General features: G+C 44.8%; 1 protein-coding gene across 2 annotated transcripts in view; it reads left to right on the top strand.

The window, feature by feature from the left end:
• The window catches only part of LOC126100850 (serine proteinase stubble-like), a 363,522-nt gene that overhangs the window by 243,454 nt on the left and 98,614 nt on the right, over positions 1-21,454 (top strand). Inside the window, exon 5 of one of the 2 annotated variants that reach the window (XM_049911517.1) lies at positions 11,635-11,757. In XM_049911517.1, coding sequence (XP_049767474.1) covers positions 11,635-11,757 — 123 coding nt within the window. The remainder of the gene's footprint in view (positions 1-11,634; positions 11,758-21,454) is intronic. The other variant, XM_049911518.1, reaches the window with a different exon arrangement.

Below are 21,454 nucleotides of genomic sequence, written 5' to 3' on the forward strand. Positions count from 1 at the left end.
TGGCCCCCTCCAGACACTCGAGCAATATCAACCCGATACTCCAACTCGTTCCACACTCTCTGTAGCATATCAGGCGTAACAGTTTGGATAGCTGCTGTTATTTCTCGTTTCAAATCATCAATGGTGTCTGGGAGAGGTGGCCGCAACACCATATCCTTAACATACCCCATAAGAAAAAATAGCAGGGGGTAAGATCAGGGCTTCTTGGAGGCCAGTGATGAAGTGCTTTCTGTTGAGCGGTCTCCATCTTAGCATCAACTGACGCTGACGCCTAGTCAACAGCGCCTCAAGCGAACAAATGTACAACTAAATGAAACTTTATAGCTCCCTTAATTCGCCGACAGATGGTGCTTAGCTCTCTCTCTGCCTTTTGTCGTTGCAGAGTTTTAAATTCCTAAAGTTGTGGTATTCCTTTTTAATCACCCTGTATTGTCCTATTCTGAAAGTGGCATTGGCACATTCTTTTGAAAGGACGAGAAATGACACAATAATTTTACACTAAATTAATCACGAGTTGTGTCATACCTCATTTGTTCAGAAAGCGCTTGTTTAAGGGCCACACGGAACTGTACTCACAGGTGTTCGTTGCGCCTAGCTCATAGGTAATACATCGTACGGTAGTGTATTGCTGGTAGCATAATTGGCGGAGTTGAGCGTAAGCCAGCGGTGGTGCGCGCCGCCCGATTGGAGGGTGTAGCGTGAGCTACCGGTGGTAGACGCCTGTGTGAACATGTTAAGAACTCGCAATGTTGCGTGTCGCACCTATGCAGAAATAGGAGACTACTGCGTCGTATGCTGTCGTCAACCTGTTATCGCCTAGCTCACTAATATAATAGTAATGGGCCAGCATCACCCTTTCGCAGTTCTTTAGCGAATCAAATGTCCGCCCCCGGTAGCAGAATGGTCAACGCGACGGATTGTCAATCCTCTGGACCGGGTTCGATTCCCGGCTAGGTCGGGGAATCTTTTCCTCCCAGGGACTGGGTGTTGTGCTATCATCATCCTGTCATCCCCATCGAAGAAGTGGCGTCAAGTTGAAAGACCGGCACTCGGCGAACGGTCTGCCCGACTGGGAGCCGTAGCCATACGACTAAATAAAATAAAATAAATCAAATTCAAATCGATAAAACAGCTTCAAACATCTGATTAAAAATTGTTTAACGTGTTCGGTATTTTACGTTAAACATCTGAAACTTTATGGTCGAATCTAAATTTGTTATTTTTCCTTTCATTATTTTGTGGGGAGAGTGTGTAATGCGCCGTGCTGATTAGATTGACACCTCGTGTAGCAGCGGACAGATTAGAAAAAATCCACCTTTCCAATCCTGGTTTATCCAGTCCAATGGAAAACGAACAATGGATGTTAGACCAGCCACTTTTGTAATATTCTGGCCCAAAGTGAACTGTGGTTATTTCGTTTACAACGATGAATTTACCAACGACGTAATTAATGACTGATCTCCGAAGGAAGCGTGCCGCTGACAAAACAATACCAATCTGAACCTCGACACGATACTAATTTCGGGCTAAATGGCCGATGTTAGATATCGTAGTTAAGGAAGTTTTAGGATAACGCACCTGATTTTAATTAACGAGAAGAATTCCAGACTTCTTACGATAACCAACATCTATGAGACTATAACTATTGTTCTTTGGGGCCCGCAGTGCAAAATATGTCTTTTTAATGACATGACTATTTATGAGTAATATCCAGCTACACTGCCATGTAAGCTGTCTATATTATAAATTTTCAGATCATAGTTACAAAACCATTATATTAAGACCACCGCTTGTCTATGTATTTACACAGCACCTGACGATGGGAGTTTGCCGAAATGGGCTCACTGTGACTGAGATAAAATAAACAACTTACATAGCAGTGTAGCTGGATATTATTCAAAAATAACCTATGAGACAAGTTTGGCAGGCATTAAATAAATACAACAACGCTGAAACATGAGTATGCTCTCTTCACTAGCATGAAGCTTTTCGTAGTCCACATAGTAACAACCCACGTCGACATGTAGACACCACCCATCAACGTCATTCTCAGAGTATTATGATGCAACACGCGCTAATAGCGATCGACTGATATAAAATCAACGAACAGCTCTATTCACTTCAAAAAAAGAAAAAAAATCCGTCAACACTGTCACAACGACGTAAAGTATAATCAATATTAGCAACAGCATTAACTAATATTCTATTATCTAACACTGCTGAGCTTTAGTATGCACCACTAGCTCTACTGGTGAACTGGTGATAACAAAATCTAACGTTCATTGTGGCTGATTCCACCACAATGCTGTCGTCTGCTTAAACGTACGTGTAGGATATGCACGCGCACAAATAAAACAACCACGTCCTTCCAGTACGAAACCAAATTGACGAACACCAATAGAGTACTATCCCGGTTCAATGTGAAGATGCACAACCTTGTTTAATAATCCTATAGGCGTATTATACTTTCATGAAATATTATGTATTTGTATGCCGTTAGTTTCAGATGAAGAAACGATATTATTATTACGTCTTACTTACATTCAATTACGAATCAGCGACTATATTACTCGCAGCCTGAGAATTCATCATTTTATTCCAATGTTCCAAACCTATTGCGAACCTATTCTTGCATAATGTTGCTTCTCTTTAAGTATTTGTACTATATTTTGCTTTCCATAGATTCCTTGTTTTGCCCAAGCCCGACTCAATACAGTTATTATTATGTGTTTCTCAAATAATGTATAGCTAAATCTTTGGTTTTTTATATTTACGTAATATTATATTCTTTGTCCTTGCCAAGACCAAGAAATGGGATTAACTTTGTTATAATTACCTTTCCTTAAAGCAACTCTGATAAAAATCACTTTTTCTCTCTTTCTTTCTTTATCTTAGTCTCCTTATCTCGTTCTTTCTCTTTACTAAAATAACGAAAACTTTCTTTAGTATTTTCTCTGTACTGCAAGTGACGTACGCAGAACACAGTTTTAAACGTTCACATAGTTAAATAACTTTATTTTTATCTTGAAAATCTGAATGGTCACAGTTTATAGTGGTTGGTTCAAGTGCTGTTTATAAACTATTCCCCTTCGAATCGGAAAACAAACAAAAAAAAACAAAAACAAGAATCCTAAGTGTCACTGCCACTTTGTATTCTATTTTAAGATTTTGTCAAAACCAAGACCTCTTCTGGCGTTGACATTTGCGTACTCACTACATCTTAAAGTTACTAAATCAATTACAGAACTTGAATTGATATCACCGTTCGTCCCTCCTTCAAATGGTTCTTGATTGGATCGTTTTCTGCCTTGACTCTATCAACATACACGAAGAGTATCTATTTCCACAGACAATCGCGATATCTGGTACAATATATTAACGTGCAATGACGTAAAGTTGAGCACTCCGAACCTCAAAACTGCAAGTCTCGCCCCAGTAGGTGTTCTCAATCGTTGATCAAATACCTCGGAACACGCCATAATAATAATCCTAATTGGCCGATACACCGTATACCTTTGTACCCACTATTACATCAGTTGCGTCACTGTCTATGGTGCACGCATCTAAAATATTGGATAGTTAACGGATGCGTTCTCCAACACTCACATAAACCCCTAACCAAAGAACAGAAACCTCCACAACATCTAATAGCCGATACGACCAACTACTCTTCAAAATTCATCAACAGATCTACCATATAATCGCGTACTGTATTTCCGTACTTACAATCCACAGTGCGTAGCGTTACACCGACGCCCACCTAGCTATATTCCGAATCTAAATTATCATGCGGTCATTTAGCAATCACGTTGGGCTGCCACGCAGACACCAACACTTCTCAGTACTAATCCAATCGATTAAACTGCCGACCTCAAGACTGGCTGTCGAGTCTTGAACCAATTAATTTCAATTAGCTTGTTAGAGTATATTATTGCTGATCACGAACGAGAATTCAGAATCAAACTATGACACGTCAGTGTCCTGTTATACACCACTACGACCAACTGTTACCCGTCTAGCAACTACTTACTCTTCCTTCATCGAGGCTCGAACTAAGAAGCATTTTTCGAACAATCTTAGAACGGTGATTATCCCTTGTAGATGTTAAGTTCATTCTTCGTGGCCTTCGGTAACGTTTCTGGTGGCCAGCTGCAGTAGTTTTAGTGTCGCTGACTCGCGCTGCTACCCACTCGCTCTGGTGATGGAGCATCTCGGACTGCGACTTGGTTTTCGTCATCTTTTTTCTAGATCTTTAGATACTATAACATGTCAAAGGAATACACATTAAAACATATCTTTTCCAAAGTTTAAACATCCATTTTCTTGTCGAGACTAAGTTGAGACGGCTCTATTACGTAACGCAAAACGATAAAATCGTAACAAAAATTTTTGGCGCATTACAAGTGGCTGAGGATGGTGTCAAAATGGAACCCGAAACCAAAGAAACTATAAATTTTTTGGACATGACAATCAGAAATAGTATTAACCAACATATATTTGAAATATGCAGAAAAGACACATCGTCAGACAACATTATGACCGCACCCGTAAACACACAAGTAAGCATGTTTTAAAACAATGATAACGGACTAATAAATCAGCCTACAGAACACACAACCACACAAAAGGAATTGCCAGTCCTTCCTTACCTACCCAGAAAAATGAATTCGATCCGAGCATAGCGAGAAAACTATACGAAAAAAACAGTAAACCTAAGCCTATTAACATCCATAACGACGTAAAACAAGAAAAAGAAATACTCATAGCGTAAAAGTTCAAACACATACCTCAAACCTACGTGGGAGATATATCCAACGAAGCAAACACATTACTAAAGAAGACGAGGCATATACCTATTGTAAAGACTATTATACACTACTGGCCATTAAAACCGCTGCACCACGAAGATGACGTGCCACAGACCCGAAATTCAACCGACAGGAAGAAGCTGCTGTGATACGCAAATGATTAGCTTTTCAAAGCATTCACACAAGGTTAGTGCCGGATGCGACACCTACAACGTGCTAACATGAGGAAAGTTTCCAACCGATTTCTCATACACAAACAGCAGTTGACCGGCACTAAGTGGTGAAACGTTGTTGTGATGCCTCGTGTAAGGAGGAGAAATGCGTACCATCACGTTTCCGACTTTGATAAAGGTCGGATTGTAGCCTATCGCGATTGCGGGTTATCGTGTCGTGACATTGCTGCTCGCATTGTTCGAAATCCAATGACTGTTAGCAGAATATGGAATCGGTGGGTTCAGGAGGGTAATACGGAACACCGTGCTGGATCCCAACGGCTCGTATCCCTAGCAGTCGAGATGACAGGCATCTTATCCGCATGGCTGTAACGGATCGTGCAGCCACGTCTCGATCCCTGAGTCAACAGATGGGGACGTTTGCAAGACAACAACCATCTGCACGAACAGTTCGACGTCGTTTGCAGCAGTATGGACTATCAGATCGGAGACCATGGCTGCGGTTACCCCTGACGCTACATCACAGACAGGAGCGCCTGTGATGGTGTAGTCAACTACGAACCTGGGTGCACGAATGGCAAAACGTCATTTTTTCGGATGAATCGAGGTTCTATTTACAGCATCATGATGGTCGCATCCGTGTTTGGCGACATCGCGGTGAACGCACATTGGAAGCGTGTATTCGTCATCGCCATACTAGCGTATCATCCGGCGTGATGGTATGCGGTGCCATTGGTTACACGTCTTGGTCACCTCTTGTTCGCATTGACAGCACTTTGAACAGTGGACGTTACAATTCAGATGTGTTACGACACGTGGCTGCATCCTTCATTCGATCCCTGCGAAACATTTCAGCAGGATAATGCACGACCGCATGTTGCAGGTCCTGTACGGGTCTTTCTGGATACAGAAAATGTCCGACTGCTGCCCAGGCCAGCACATTCTCCAGATTTCTCAAAAAAATTCTTCAAATGGCTCGGAGCACTATGGGACTTAACATCTATGGTCATCATTCCCCTAGAACTTAGAACCACTTAAACCTAACTATCCTAAGGACATCACACACATCCATGCCCGAGGCAGGATTCGAACCTGCGACCGTAGCAGTTGCTCGATTCCAGACTGTAGCCCCTAGAACCGCACGGCCACTCCGGCCGGCTGAAGGGTAGAGCCACGGGTCGTAACACATCTGAATTGTAACGTCCACTGTTCAAAGTGCCGTCAATGCGAACAAGAGGTGACCGAGACGTGTAACCAATGGCACCGCATACCATCACGCCGGATGATACGCTAGTATGGCGATGACGAATACACGCTTCCAATGTGCGTTCACCGCGATGTCGCCAAACACGGATGCGACCATCATGATGCTGTAAACGGAACCTCGATTCATCCGAAAAAATGACGTTTTGCCATTCGTGCACCCAGGTTCGTAGTTGACTACACCATCACAGGCGCCCCTGTCTGTGATGCTGCGTCAAGGGCAACCGCAGCCATGGTCTCCGATCTGATAGTCCATACTGCTGCAAACGACGTCGAACTGTTCCTGCTCATGGTTGTTGTCTTGCAAACGTCCCCATCTGTTGACTCAGGGATCGAGACGTGGCTGCACGAGCCGTTACAGCCATGCGGATAAGATGCCTGTCATCTCGACTGCTACTGATACGAGGCCGTTGGGATCCAGCACGGCGTTCCGTATTACCCTCCTGAACCCACCGATTCCATATTCTGCTAACAGTCATTGGATTTTGAACAACGCGAGCAGCAATGTCGCGACACGATAAACCGCAATCGCGATAGGCTACAATCCGACCTTTATCAAAGTCGGAAACGTGATGGTACGCATTCCTCCTCCTTACACGAGGCATCACAACAACTTTTCACCAGTCAATGCCGGTCAACTGCTGTTTGTGTATGAGAAATCGGTTGGAACCTCTCCTCATGTCGGCACGTCGTAGGTGTCGCTACCGGAGCCAACCTTGTGTGAATGCTCTGAAAAGCTAATCATTTGCATATCACAGCATCTTCTTCCTGTCGGTTAAATTTCGCGTCTGTGGCACGTCATCTTCGTGGTGTAGCAATTTTAATGGCCAGTAGTGTATGCAGAAGTATGGAAAAGAAAATTGAGGATGCGTTAGATGAAGATCAGTTTGGCCTTAGGAAAGGTAAAGGCACCAGAGAGACACTTCTGAAGGGTAATAATGGAAGCAAGACTACAGAAAAATCAAGACTCTTTCAGAGGATTTGTCGAACTAAAAAAAATCGTTCGACAACGTCAAATGGTGCAAGATGTTCGAAATTCTGAGGAATATGGGGAAATCTATAGGGGGAGACGGGTAATACACAACATGTACAAGAGCCAAGAGGGAATAATAAGAATAGAAACGAGGAACAAAGTGCTCGGATTAAAAAGGGAGTAAGACAGGGGTGCAATATTTCGCCCCTCCCGTTCAGTCTATAAATCGAAGAAGCGGTGATGAAATAAAACATTAGTACAAGATTGGAATTAAAATGCAGAGTAAAAGCATATCAATGATAAGATTAGCTGATGACATTGCTATCCTCAGCGGAAGTGTAGAAGTATTACATGGTCTGCTGAACGAAATGAACAGTTCAATGAGGACAGGGAGTAAATCGAAGAAAGACGAAAGCAATGTGAAGTATCAGAAATGACAACAGCGAGGATCTTAACATCAGGGTTGATGATCACACAGTAGATAAAGTTAAGGAATTCTATTATTTGGGGAGTAAAACTACCAATGACTGACGGAGCAAAGAAGAGGACGAAAGCAGATTAGCTCTGGTACAAGGAGCATTCCTGGCCAAGAGAAATCTACTAGTATCAAACATAGGGGTTAATCAGAGGAAGAAATTTTTGAGAATGTACGTTTGGAGCACAGAATTGTATGATAGTGAAACATTGACTTTGCGAAACAGGAACAGAAGAGAATCGAAACATTTGAGCTGTGGTGTTACAGGCGAATGTTAAAAATTAGGTGGACTGTTCAGGTAAGGAATGAGGAGATTCTGAGTAGAATCGGAGAAGAATGGATTATGTGGAAAACACTGACAAGGAGAAGGAACAGGATGATAGGACATATGTTAAAACATGAGGGAATGACTTACATGGTACTAAAGGGGGCTGTAGAGGGTGAAAACTGTAGAGTAGGACAGAGGTTGGAATACATCCAGCAAATAACTGAGGATCTAGGTTGCAAGTGGGACTCTGAGATGAAGAGGTTGGTACAGGAGAAGAATTCGTGACGGGTCGCATCAAACCAGTCAGAAAACTGATGAGAAATAAATAAAAAGCCCGATTCCAGATAATTCAAAAGAAAAAGAAGATAAAGATTGAAACGTTCTCTCATATATATATATATATATATATATATATATATATATATATATATATATATATATATATATACAGGGTTATTACAAATGATTGAAGCGATTTCACAGCTCTACAACAACTTTATTATTTGAGATATTTTCACAATGCTTTTCACACACATACAAAAACTCAAAACGTTTTTTTAGGCATTCACAAATGTTCGATATGTGCCCCTTTAGTGATTCGGCAGACATCAAGCCGATAATCAAGTTCCTCCCACACTCGGCGCAGCATGTCCCCATCAATGAGTTCGAAAGCATCGTTGATGCGAGCTCACAGTTCTGGCACGTTTCTTGGTAGAGGAGGTTTAAACACTCAATCTTTCACATAACCCCACAGAAAGAAATCGCATGGGGTTAAGTCGGGAGAGCGTGGAGGCCATGACACGAATTGCTGATCATGATCTCCACCACGACCGATCCATCGGTTTTCCAATCTCCTGTTTAAGAAATGCCGAACATCGTGATGGAAGTTGCGGTGGAGCACCATCCTGTTGAAAGATGAAGTCGGCGCTGTCGGTCTCCAGTTCTGGCATGAGCCAATTTTCCGCGGGCTACGCGTGAAACTTGCCCGCACGCGTTCAACCGTTTCTTCGCTCACTGCAGGCCGACCCGTTGATTTCCCCTTACAGAGGCATCCAGAAGCTTTAAACTGCGCATACCATCGCCGAATGGAGTTAGCAGTTGGTGCATCTTTGTTGAACTTCGTCCTGAAGTGTCGTTGCACTGTTATGACTGACATACGCTTTCTCGGCTCCTGTCGCCATTTTGTCTCACTGCGCTCTCGAGCGCTCTGACAGCAGAAACCTAAAGTGCGGCTTCAGACGAACAAAACTTTATGAGTTTTTCTACGTATCTGTAGTGTGTCGTGACCATATGTCAATGAATGGAGCTACAGTGAATTTATGAAATCGCTTCAATCATTTGTAATAGCCCTATATATATATATATATATATATATATATATATATATATATATATATATATATATATATATATATATATATCAACGCGATCTGACTTTCAATAATCCCTGACTAACAATAACCTATACCTTTCATAAATCACTTACCTCACAAAAATCTTCGTTACTCGAACTACTGCAATACAGCGAGCTCCAGTACTGCCAACTAAATAAAAGATTCTAACTACTGAAGGCACTAACTACCGAAGGCACCAACTACTGACAGGCATAGTTAGCAAATGAAAGATTTTGATAGAGAACAAACAATGTATTTACCTTAATAATATTCAATATTCATTATATCAATTCATGACATCCTTCTTTACAAATTTCCTTTTTCTGGAGGACACACGTCCAGATCGTCCGCTTATAGTGACCTCTCAAAACTCTGGCATCTCTCTCTCCACATCCACCACTGCTGACAGCTCACTTCCAACTGCCCAACGCTACGTGCTGTTAACATCCAACTGCCCAACACTACACAAGCGAATATTCCAACATTGAGTCCAGCCAACCACAGATTGCACACAGCACAGTCAGTGATTTTCATACAGAGCGCTACGTGGCGTTACCAACACAAAAACCTAAACAGCCTACTTACAAGATGTACATACTACGATAACATAACAAAGATTATACATAGGCAAATAAATAAACAAATTGTAACAACACTGTATTGCTGGGTTTGCTGTCAATCGTAGATGTCAACACTACAACAGTAATACCATCGATAAAAGAGTTAAGCTAACATTCCCAACAACCCACCCCATCAGTAAAGTATATGAATAACAAATAAATGGCCGACGGAGCGGCCGAGCGGTTCTAGGCGCTACAGTCTGGAACCGCGACCGCTACGGTCGCACGTTCGCATCCTGCCTCGGGCATGGATGTGTGTGATGTCCTTAGGTTAGTTAGGTTTAAGTAGTTCTAAGTTCTAGGGGACTGATGACCTCAGCAGTTAAGTCCCATAGTGCTCAGAGCCATTTGAACCATTTTTTGAATAACAAATATATTATTAGGCTGCAACTGCAGTTCCTTAGACAGCAAAAGGCAGCGACAGCACAACGATGCAGCGTGGATGTAAGTATCGTCAAACAATCAAAGAGTTGTTGTTGTTATTTGCAACTGTTAACAAATATTATTTGCATGCAAGTAGCGTTAAGTTAGCCGTAGAGCTGAAATAGGCTATTTGCTACCGCATAACGTACAGCAATAAAACATCATCCATCATTTTGATTTGCTGCTGTTTGTATTGGCCGTGTTTGCAGTTAAAATTGTTGGATGTGAGGTCCGCCAGTCATGCAAAACACCCTTTTTCTCAGTACCCAAACATGTTTCGGCACCACTGTGCCGTCATAAGTAGGTTTTCGTTTTTATTTATTCTGCAATGTGAATATTTTTGTTAAATGATTATAAAATTATGTGCATCTTTAGTTCAAACAACAGATCGTTTCTTTTTGTAAATACCTTTACATTTGGTGTGCATGAATTTTCATGATCACTTGTGTGTTAATTACTACAGGTAGGCCGGCCGCGGTGGCCGTGCGGTTCTGGCGCTGCAGTCCGGAACCGCGGGACTGTTCGGTCGGAGGTTCGAATCCTGCCTCGGGCATGGGTGTGTGTGATGTCCTTAGGTTAGTTAGGTTTAAGTAGTTCTATGTTCTAGGGGACTTATGACCTAAGATGTTAAGTCCCATAGTGCTCAGAGCCATTTGAACCATTTTTACTACAGGTAGCTTGTCATCTGCAACCAACCGATGTTCAAAATGGCTCAAATGGCTCTGAGCACTATGGGACTTAACATCTGACGTTATCAGTCCCCTAGAGCTTAGAACTACTTAAACCTAACTAACCTAAGGACATCACACACATCCATGCCCGAGGCAGGATTCGAACCTGCGACCGTAGCAGTCACGCGGTTCCGGACTGAAGCGCCTAGAACCGCGTGGCTACCACGGCCGGCCCAACCGATGTTGATCAGAAAGTTTTTTCCCGGGAATTAACCTATCTTCTAGAATGTATTTCAGTTTTTCACGATGTTTTCGCACCTATATTCGTTTTTACTTACGTTTTCGTGTGGCAAGCACTTCCATTCTCCGCATCATGCTGAGGTGTTGTGATGCACACGTAAGTTACATGGCGTACCACACATCCAACAATAAAACATAAGTTATAGCAGCATTCTGGTTCAGCACTGTTGTTGCAGTGTCATGACAACACAGATTTTAGGTGGCGCATCGTCAGTGTGTTGAGGCGCGGCAGCTGTAGCGGCCCCGTGCTGTGTTGTGTTGCGCAGGCTGTCGGAGAGCGGCTTCCAGCGGCCATCGTCTGTTGACAGGGACAGGACGACGAGGCGGCCCCAGGTTTCGGTGCTGCCCGTCGGAGGAGTCGGCAGCGGCGACCGCAGACAGCCGGCCAGGTGAGTGGCCGCCCAGCTCTTCCTGGTACCCACACCATCCCGCTGTGCAACCCTTTTCTCATCCTCGGCGTATTTCCAAACGACATACAGCTTGACATCCTGGGTTGTCCGGTGTTCTGCCAGATATCAGCGTCGTACTTGCACGATATTTCGGTAGCGTAGCTCGTTACCTTTATCAGGTGCGACCTGAGACTACTCCTATATATACAGGGTGTTACAAAAAGGTACGGCCAAAATTTCAGGAAACATTCCTCACACACAAATAGAGAAAAGATGTTATGTGGACATGTGTCCGGAAACGCTTAATTTCCATCTTAGAGCTCATTTTAGTTTCGTCAGTATGTACTGTACTTCCTCGATTCACCGCCAGTTGGCCCAATTGAAGGAAGGTAATGTTGACTTCGGTGCTTGTGTTGACATGCGACTCATTGCTCTACAGTACTAGCATCAAGCACATCAGTACGTAGCATCAACAGGTTAGTGTTCATCACGAACGTGGTTTTGCCGTCAGTGCAATGTTTACAAATGCGGAGTTGGCAGATGCCCATTTGATGTATGGATTAGCACGGGGCAATAGCCGTGGCGCGGTACGTTTGTATCGAGACAGATTTCCAGAACGAAGGTGTCCCGACAGGAAGACGTTCGAAGCAATTGATCGGCGTCTTAGGGAGCACGGAACATTCCAGCCTATTGCTCGCGACTGGGGAAGACCTAGAACGACGAGGACACCTACAATGGACGAGGCAATTCTTCGTGCAGTTGACGATGACCCTAAAGTCAGCGTCGGAGAAGTTGCTGCTGTACAAGGTAACGTTGACCACGTCACTGTATGGTGAGCGTTACGGGAGAACCAGTTGTTTCCGTACCATGTACAGCGTGTGCAGGCACTATCAGCAGCTGATTGGCCTCCACGGGTACACTTCTGCGAATGGTTCATGTGTCAATGTGTCAATGTGTCAATCCTCACTTCAGTGCAAATGTTCTCTTTACGGATGAGGCTTCATTCCAACGTGATCAAATTGTAAATTTTCACAATCAACATGTGTGGGCTGACGAGAATCCGCACGCAATTGTGCAATCACGTCATCAACACAGATTTTCTGTGAACGTTTTGGCAGGCATTCTTGGTGATGTCTTAATTGGGCCCCATGTTCTTCCACCTACGCTCAATGGAGCACGTTATCATGATTTTTTCATACGGGATACTCTACCTGTGCTGCTAGAACATGTGCCTTTCTAAGTACGATACAACACGTGGTTCATGCACGATGGAGCTCCTGCACATTTCAATCGAAGTGTTCGTACGCTTCTCAACAACAGATTCGGTGACCGATGGATTGGTAGAGGCGGACCAATTCCATGGCCTCCACGCTCTCCTGACCTCAACCCTCTTGACTTTCATTTATGGGGGCATTTGAAAGCTCTTGTCTACGCAACCCCGGTACCAAATGTAGAGACTCTTCGTGCTCGTATCGTGGACGCCTGTCATACAATACGCCATTCACAAGGGCTGCATCAGCGCATCAGGGATTCCATGCGACGGAGGGTGCATGCATGTATCCTCGCTAACGGAGGACATTTTGAACATTTCCTGTAACAAAGTGTTCGAAGTCACGCTGGTACGTTCTGTTGCTGTGTGTTTCCATTCCATGATTAGTGTGATTTGAAGAGAAGTAATAAAATGAGCGCTAACATGGAAAGTAAGCGTTTCTGGACACATGTCCACATAACATATTTTCTTTCTTTGTGTTCGAGGAGTGTTTCCTGAAAGTTTGACCGTACCTTTTTGTAACACCCTATATATATATATATATATATATATATATATATATATATATATATATATATATATATATATATATAAGAGGTGGAGCCCCTCCACGCCCACACCGGCATGATGGCCAACTCAATAGGTTTACTGCCATCTCTGCATAAGGGTTAGTATTCACTAATGTGAGGTGTCGCAGGATGTGGGTACTGCGACGTTTGCGTACGTCTGGTTAATGTTAACCATTAATACGCACTCATCTGGAGATAGATTGGGTCGAAGTCGAACGAAGGGTAGCGGTTTGAAGGGCAGAGAAAAAAAAGTGCGAAGGCAAGAGCCAAGGGAAAAAAACCTCTGGTGGCAAGAGCAGTAGCGGATGTCTTGCTGCCTGCGATAGTTCGTGCAAGGGTAGGCTTTGTTAGTAGTGGGTATCATGCATATCGATATCTTTGACGTTGTGCGGTTGTGTTGCCCGGAGGCTGGCGCTGGGTGCCGGTGTAGAGTCCTCGTTCAGCGTCAGCAACCTGCAACAATTAGGTTTATTATCGTTTTTGTGTCCGATAGGTCATATATCGGATGCAGAGTGTAAGGTAATGTTGGCGGTTTGTTTGTGCGTCAGTGGGCGAGCTCGTCGGTGTCCCTGCTGTGGCCTGTTGGTCGGCTCTAATAGCAGCTGGTAATTACCAGTCAGTGTTGCTGATATGCAGGGGCTTGTTTGCGGATGTTAGTTTACCATAGGTGGCTGCGCCCTAGCTAGCAGTGTCTTTGGCCGCTTGTGCTTCCACCTGTGGTTGTGATCGTAGTTTCCCAGAGTGAGGATGAAAGGATTGTTCGAGTGTCTCGAGTTCCTGTATAGTCGTGTGGCGTGTTTTTTGAATACTTCCTTGAGGGTATCAACGCAGTATTCATGGTGAAGATCCACGGTGCGCGTGTAGCGTTGCTAAGGATTCGTAGCACTTTGGTTCAAATGGCTCTGAGTAATATGGGACTTAACAGCTGAGGTCATCAGTCCCCTAGAACTTAGAACTACTTAAACCTAACTAACCTAAGGACATCACACACATCCATGCCCGAGGCAGGATTCGAACCTGCGACCGTAACGGTAACGCGGTTCCAGACTGAAGCGACTAGAACGGCTCGGTCACACTGGCCGGCTCGTAGCACTTTGTTCTGTGTGATCTGCAGGCGGCGCAGTCGAGTAGGAGCTGCATATCCCCCGGGGGGAGCTGCGTACGTCCTCCGAGGTCTAATCAGTGTCATGTATACGGACCTCGACACCCTCCTATTGAGTGTGCTTTCCCTGTTGAGCATTGGGTAGAGCTGTTTCAGCCTCGCGTGCGCTCGGTTGGCAATGTACTCGATGTGGCCCCCCCATGTAAGTTTCAAGTCCAGCCAGACACCTAGGTATCTGACTTTCTCTCGGAAACGTATTGGGCGTGTATGTAGTGTTATCGGTTTACAGTGTTGATGTTTGCGCAGTAGGTTCGGTCTACGTGTGAACAGAACTGCTTCGCACTTGTCGACGTTTATTTTAATACACCATCGCTCCAACCAAGGCTCAGCTGTTCTGAGCGCTGTCTGTATTCGTGAATTGATGTTCGACGGTTTCCAGTCTTGCGCAAGGATATCTGTGTCATCCGTGTAGACGGCTAACGTCGTGTTTTGCGTCGCTGGGAAGTCATTAATGTACAGGTTAAACAAGATGGGCCCTAGGATGCTCCCTTGGGGTACTCCAGCTTGGACACCATGTTGTGTTGATTCTTTATCCTGCACGTTAGTGTTGGAACACCTGTTCGTGAGATATGAGTGTATGAGACGTACGAGTCCGTCCGGGAAACTAGCTTCGCTTAGTCTGCATATGAGTCCGTTGTGCCAGAGTCGGACGAAAGCCTTTTCGATGCCAAGGAACACGGCCCCTGTGGCTTTGTTCATGTTGTGTGTTATATGTTCGACTACGCGGAGGAATGGACCTGGTCCAGTATTTATGCCTGTGGTCTTCCCCGCTTCACCAGGCGCTCCCTCTGCCGTCCGCGCCCGCTCGCTGCGAGCATTGCCGTTCCCTTTATCGTCCGCTGCACTCCTGCCTGTACTCTTTGCGGTCCGCGCCCGGCAGACACGCACTTGGGTGTTCCATCTTCGGTCTGGTGTGTTTGGAATCCCGTCTGTGGTACCAGGCATTCCCCCTGTGATCCTCTCCTGCTCACTGTGATCTGCTGGGGCGTTGCCGTTCCATTTTCGGTCCGCTGCGGTTCTAGATGTTCCCTCTGCGGTCCTCGCCCGTCAGACCCGACTCTGGGCATTCCATCTTCAGGCTGGTGCGCCTGGAACTCTGTATGGGGATCCTTCTCCATGTCCACGCCCTCAGTTCTATCTATTTGTTGAGTTCTGCAGCTGTCCCCGTTGCTTCTTCAACAATTCCAGAGCAGGATCCCATGCTCTACACAGCTGGTACCCCGCACATGCCTCTTCCGTGGGTATTTCGTCCCGATCTGTGTGTAGTATTAACCCATTGGAGGTTTCGCCTACTGATTCTTGGGCTTTGTCGCCAAGTGCTTCTAGTGTTTATGCGTCTTCACGATTGGCAGTTTCATGGGCAGTGTCCTCTTCTTGCGGACTCCTCTCTTCAAAGGTGGAGAAGTGCCACTGGCCGTTTGTGACGGTCCCGGTCGTCATTGGTTTGTCCGAGTTGGTTGAGAAGTGGGTTGTCAGAAACCCAAGTATAATTTCGCTGTTATGTGGCGAAATCTGTGGATGACGAGTGGAGCTGGTACCCCCGTGTCATGGTTCATGAGTTTATCGGTCACTTTCATCTCTATTGACTATCTTATAACACTGTCATTACGTCTACATACGTACTCTGCAAACCACTGAAATGCCTGGCAGGGGGTACTTACCATTGTACCATATCTTGCGTTTTCTTTCCGTTCCAGTCGCGTATGGACTGTGGGAAGAATGATTTCTGTGCGTTCTGTAATTAGACTAATCTCGATTCGTGATCTTTACTTGGACGATACGTAGGCAGATCAAAAATGTCTACAGATTCTTAACTCAATAGCGGTTCCTGATATTTTGTAGGTTTAGAAATTAGCGTCTACTTTAGAATGTCTGCCAATTCAAAATAAGGTATTATTCCACCGGGCTGCATTTTAAAATTGTACTTTATTCCGGGAGTCGTGTACATTGCGCATTTTCAGGTGTATCTGTAACAGACGTGGATGCGTCGTCCTCATCTCTTAAAAATTCGCGTGCCATGGGTAATTATTGTTCGGAAATTTAGGTGTCCACTTCCCTGTCCTGATATCACATTTTCCCAACCGTAATTGGCTCACTTGTACTGGCTGCAGAGAGAAATAACAAACAGTATTTATGAAATTACGAGTTTCAAAATAATGGGTGAGGCCAGTCTAAAATTCTGAAAGATAAATGAACGGCAGGGTGCATGGGACGAACTTAGGAAAGCTAGAAGAATTCGTTGATTCTGGCGTACGGATTGGTTTGGAGCAGTAGGTTTGTTGAATGGAAATGCGGTGTGGAGCCTATCGCTGTTTCCCTATCAGCAAATAAAACCAGTCTCACATGCTAATCTTCTGTTCCCCGGACTGTGCAGACAACAGCTTTCATCACTTACAGCGAGGGATTCGATTGCTTCTATAAGAGACTTAATTAATGAAAGGGGTAGAAGGGAAAATGTAGACCAGTAAAACAGTGAATTAAAATTAAATCAAATATGTTTACGATAAAACCACACAACTCGAGATAGTCTTCTCACAGAGAATGGTACTTAGCCAACCCACAATGTAGGCTGTATGTCGAGCTGCTAACGTGCTGTAGGATAAGATAAATACACGAGGGCAACTTTTTCCAGTTTCCTATTGGTTGCGAAATTAAAACCACATTGAAAATCCAATGCTTTGCACAGATGTTGGGTAGTGTCTGTAGTACGCCAATCGATCGCGTCACATCTCACTTTTGAGCGCACAGTGAGCACGAAGGATGCCTAAAACAATAGTCTCCCGTCAAGTCTGAAGTTCATGCTGTTACTCGATTTCTTCAGGCTGAGGAGTTCCGCCTAATTTCACGCAGCCCACATATCGTAACCGTCACTCGTCATAGAAAAGTGCGGCAATGGTGCAGGAACTTTGAAGCAAGACGTACAAATGTTCATAATGCTGGTGGTCAGAAAAGGAAGCGAGTGTGAACATATCTTGTTCAGCTAGTGCATCAGGTGATTCCAGAAATTCGTCTAGGAAGGGCAATGCAGAACAAGCGAAGAGGAATGTTGTCAGACGCTGTCCTTGGCCACGACAATGCTCGGCCGCACACTGCGGCTCCTGCACCGATTCTGATGCGAAGTGGTTGTCCGCCCATCATACAGCCCGGACATGGCTCCCTCTGAGATTTTCATCCCTTTGCTCACGTGAACCGCTGGCTGTGAGGGCAGTATTTTTGCGCAGACAATGAGCTGCAAGCCAGGGTAGAAAATTGGCGGTAAACACAGGCGGTTGCCTTCTACGGCAAGGATGTTGGAAAATTGGTACAACACTACGACATACGTCTAAGCCGGAGCGACGACTACGTAGAGAAGTAGTTAGAATGTGTAGCTAAGTGTTGCAGATAAAACGTTTTTGATTTTCACAACAGTTTCCATTCCGCAACCGACCAGACCTCGAAAAAAAGAAATAGCCTTCATGCATGAAATACAATGATGATCAAACGAGTGAAGATGTCCTCTCCAGTGTCTGTGGAGGGTGACAACAGAAAATTGGTGAATTTTGCGAACAGGAAAGCACGAACGAAAGTAGTTAGTCATGAGGAGTCATGTCATACGAACACATAAATGGACAGCGCGGCAACGATTACTGCCTTAGCGTTGATGGAATAGCAGTGAGTGAGCGGACAATTTGGATGGGATTCGGTTAATGAAAAGGGGACACACAATTCAAGGTTTATTTCCCCAAAACAATCAATTAATTGTAATAAATTACACTGTGACTTACAAATTACAGTGACACAAACAAATCAAGCTGCTTACAATATGAGGTAATGAACATTTTATATACCACAGGTAAACAGAGAAACTTCAAAACTGTTTACAATTTGATACATTAACAAATAATCGTTGTGCGTTAAGCTACATACTTTCACCTAATACAGTTAAATTTTTAAATGTGAAGCACAAACGTATAATTTACAATTAGATTTTGAGTTGAAGTTACTCCTCCCTATACCTTCTTTAAAAGAGTGATACAATTTTCAACAGGTATCTCAGTTAAAAATGCCCTAAAATCCTTAACACAACAACACGTACATGACTAAATATATGTACGGCAAGGCCCAACATCAACAGAGCAAAACACATGCAAACTTTCGCCAACATGGGCCGCTTGCCGGTCAAAACATGTTACGACTACAGCAGCGGGCAAACTTACATAGGTAATAACACAGGCCACCTAGCAATCTTGCCAAAATCAGTTTACACGAAGGAGTAAGAAGGGGGGAGGGGTCAACACAATAAATACCATACGCAAGTGCACTTGCCAAACCTACTACTAAAAACACAGTATAAAAAAGGCTCTCAATTAATGACAAATCCGGGATAGACCCGGCAATATTGCACCTGAGCGCTAGTAGCCAAAATGAGGTTGACAGATACCAAGGTCTGACATCATCTTAGGGCTAACTGGCACAACAAATAAATAAGAGTAAGGAACAAGCCAATGCCAATGCCTAAGAATTTAAATAGGAATAAGTACACACGAGGCTAGCACCTTGGACATCGTCTTAGGCTTAATTGACACTACAAATAAATAAAGGTAAAAGAACAGACAAATGACAATGCCCAGCAATTTAAATAAAATAAGTAAGCACAAGGCTAAAAGCAATTGCTAGCAACACATAAAAATATTAGACTGCTGCCACATCACAAACGGAACAGGCGCGCGCGCAGTCCGTAGCAAGCCAGAAAAGCAACAACAGCAACCGAGCCAGCCTGACCACAGTAATTTCAACTCAGAATCAGGGCGCGTGAGCACACCGGGTCCACGCAAAACACACACTGCCATATAATTCCAACCAACAGATACGGCTTCTCCCCGGGCGGGAAAACATGGGCGACGACCGGGTACACACCAACAGAAAACTCGACACCCAGACTCCGGCTAAAACGGAATCACGCAGAAAATATAAACAACAGCTGAAGTAAGGTGAAACGAACCCCGCCGCGCAGACCGGACAGAGCAAACACACAGAAAGCCTGCCCTGCAGTCCTTACAACTGTTGAGTGCGGAAACCCAAGCGATATCGTGGCACCCTTTTCAGGGGCTGAGAACCTCGAACGATCTCGTGCCGGAATCCATCGGTTGTCCACTACACCACATCATCAGCACGCCACACTGCCCAATTCCCAAATCAACGAGGCCCGCCAACAACGAGACCACACCTCCGTGCCGGGCGGAAGGCAAAATATCGCCAGCTCGGTGCGAATCCAACTGCCGAGCCGAGCGCGCGCGGCCCCCCGCGAAAAACGCTCCAGAGGGCAGCAGCCGCCTCAGCGCCTGCGCAGGCCGAACCAGACGGAAACAGAAATACAAGTCGCTATCGATAGTGCCGGATACGCAACGCGCCAGAGAAATGGCACAGTGAGGTTCTTGTGCGGCAACTAGCCTATTTCCATTTTAACACGGAGCATTCCATCGTCAAATGTCTCGACTAAAGCTGACTAAATCTACACATAGTTCGCCGGCCGCGGTGGTCTCGCGGTTCTAGGCGCGCAGTCCGGAACCGCGCGACTGCTACGGTCGCAGGTTCGAATCCTGCCTCGGGCATGGATGTGTGTGATGTCCTTAGGTTAGTTAGGTTTAAGTAGTTCTAAGTCCTAGGGGACTGACGACCACAGCTGTTAAGTCCCATAGTGCTCAGAGCCATTTGAACCATTTTTTTTCAACACATAGTTCCTTCCAAGGTGATGGGATCAACACATGGACAGTAACATGGCGTCGACTCCCGCACTAGTACTAATAACAAAGTGAAGTCGACCAAGAACTGCAACGATATGGGGCTGGGAGACCGCCCCTCCGTAGTTCTGTCACCTCGGATACAGAACAGCAGCGCGCCTCCTCCAAAAAGAAAAGGTCCGTGCAGCCAACTCGACTGGAGATAGCGTTGCAAATGGTTCCTGCTGCTTTCGGCCGGAGGGGCAGCTCCTCCTCCTGGCACTCAGGTTGGTGACCCCGCGGTGGAGCCAGTTCTCCAAATACGGGCAGGACTAGTATCCTTAAACGTCGTCGCTGCTGCTTAACTTCTACAGATTTTCGTCATCTTGTAAATTTTTTGAATTAATTGGTGAACGTGGAAACTGCTCTTCCCCCTGCATTCATAGATCCTCTACTCAGTGTACTGGGAAAAATTAAATTTAAAATCATAAATTGACTAATGCCATTTCCTTTTTAATTAATTGATTTATAGGCCCGTAACTGCTATAAATGAAATCGTGATTATCTGGTCAACACGAATCTACAAATGGAAGCGTGATTTTAATTTCTCTCTCATACTTTGTAAGGGGACTGGAATAGACTGGACAGCTACTGAGATTTTCTCACGTGCTTTTACGTTCCAGAAAAGTCTCCAGGTTGAAGTTCACAGCCGGCCGGGATGGCCGAGTGGTTCTAAGCGCTACAGTCTGGAACCGCGCGACCGCTACGGTCGCAGGTTCGAATCCTGCCTCGGGCATGGATGTGTGTGATGTCCTTAGGTTAGTTAGGTTTAAGTAGTTCTAAGTTCTAGGGGACTGATGACCTCAGAAGTTAAGTCCCATAGTGCTCAGAGCCATTTGAACCATTTGAAGTTCACAATATATTTTGCGCTATGAAGGGAAAATTACGGTCCAAACACATTGACCAAAGCAGAACATGGTACATCTAAATGGTTCCG

The sequence above is a fragment of the Schistocerca cancellata genome, chromosome 9, assembly GCF_023864275.1.
Source record: "Schistocerca cancellata isolate TAMUIC-IGC-003103 chromosome 9, iqSchCanc2.1, whole genome shotgun sequence".
NCBI lineage: Eukaryota > Metazoa > Arthropoda > Insecta > Orthoptera > Acrididae > Schistocerca > Schistocerca cancellata.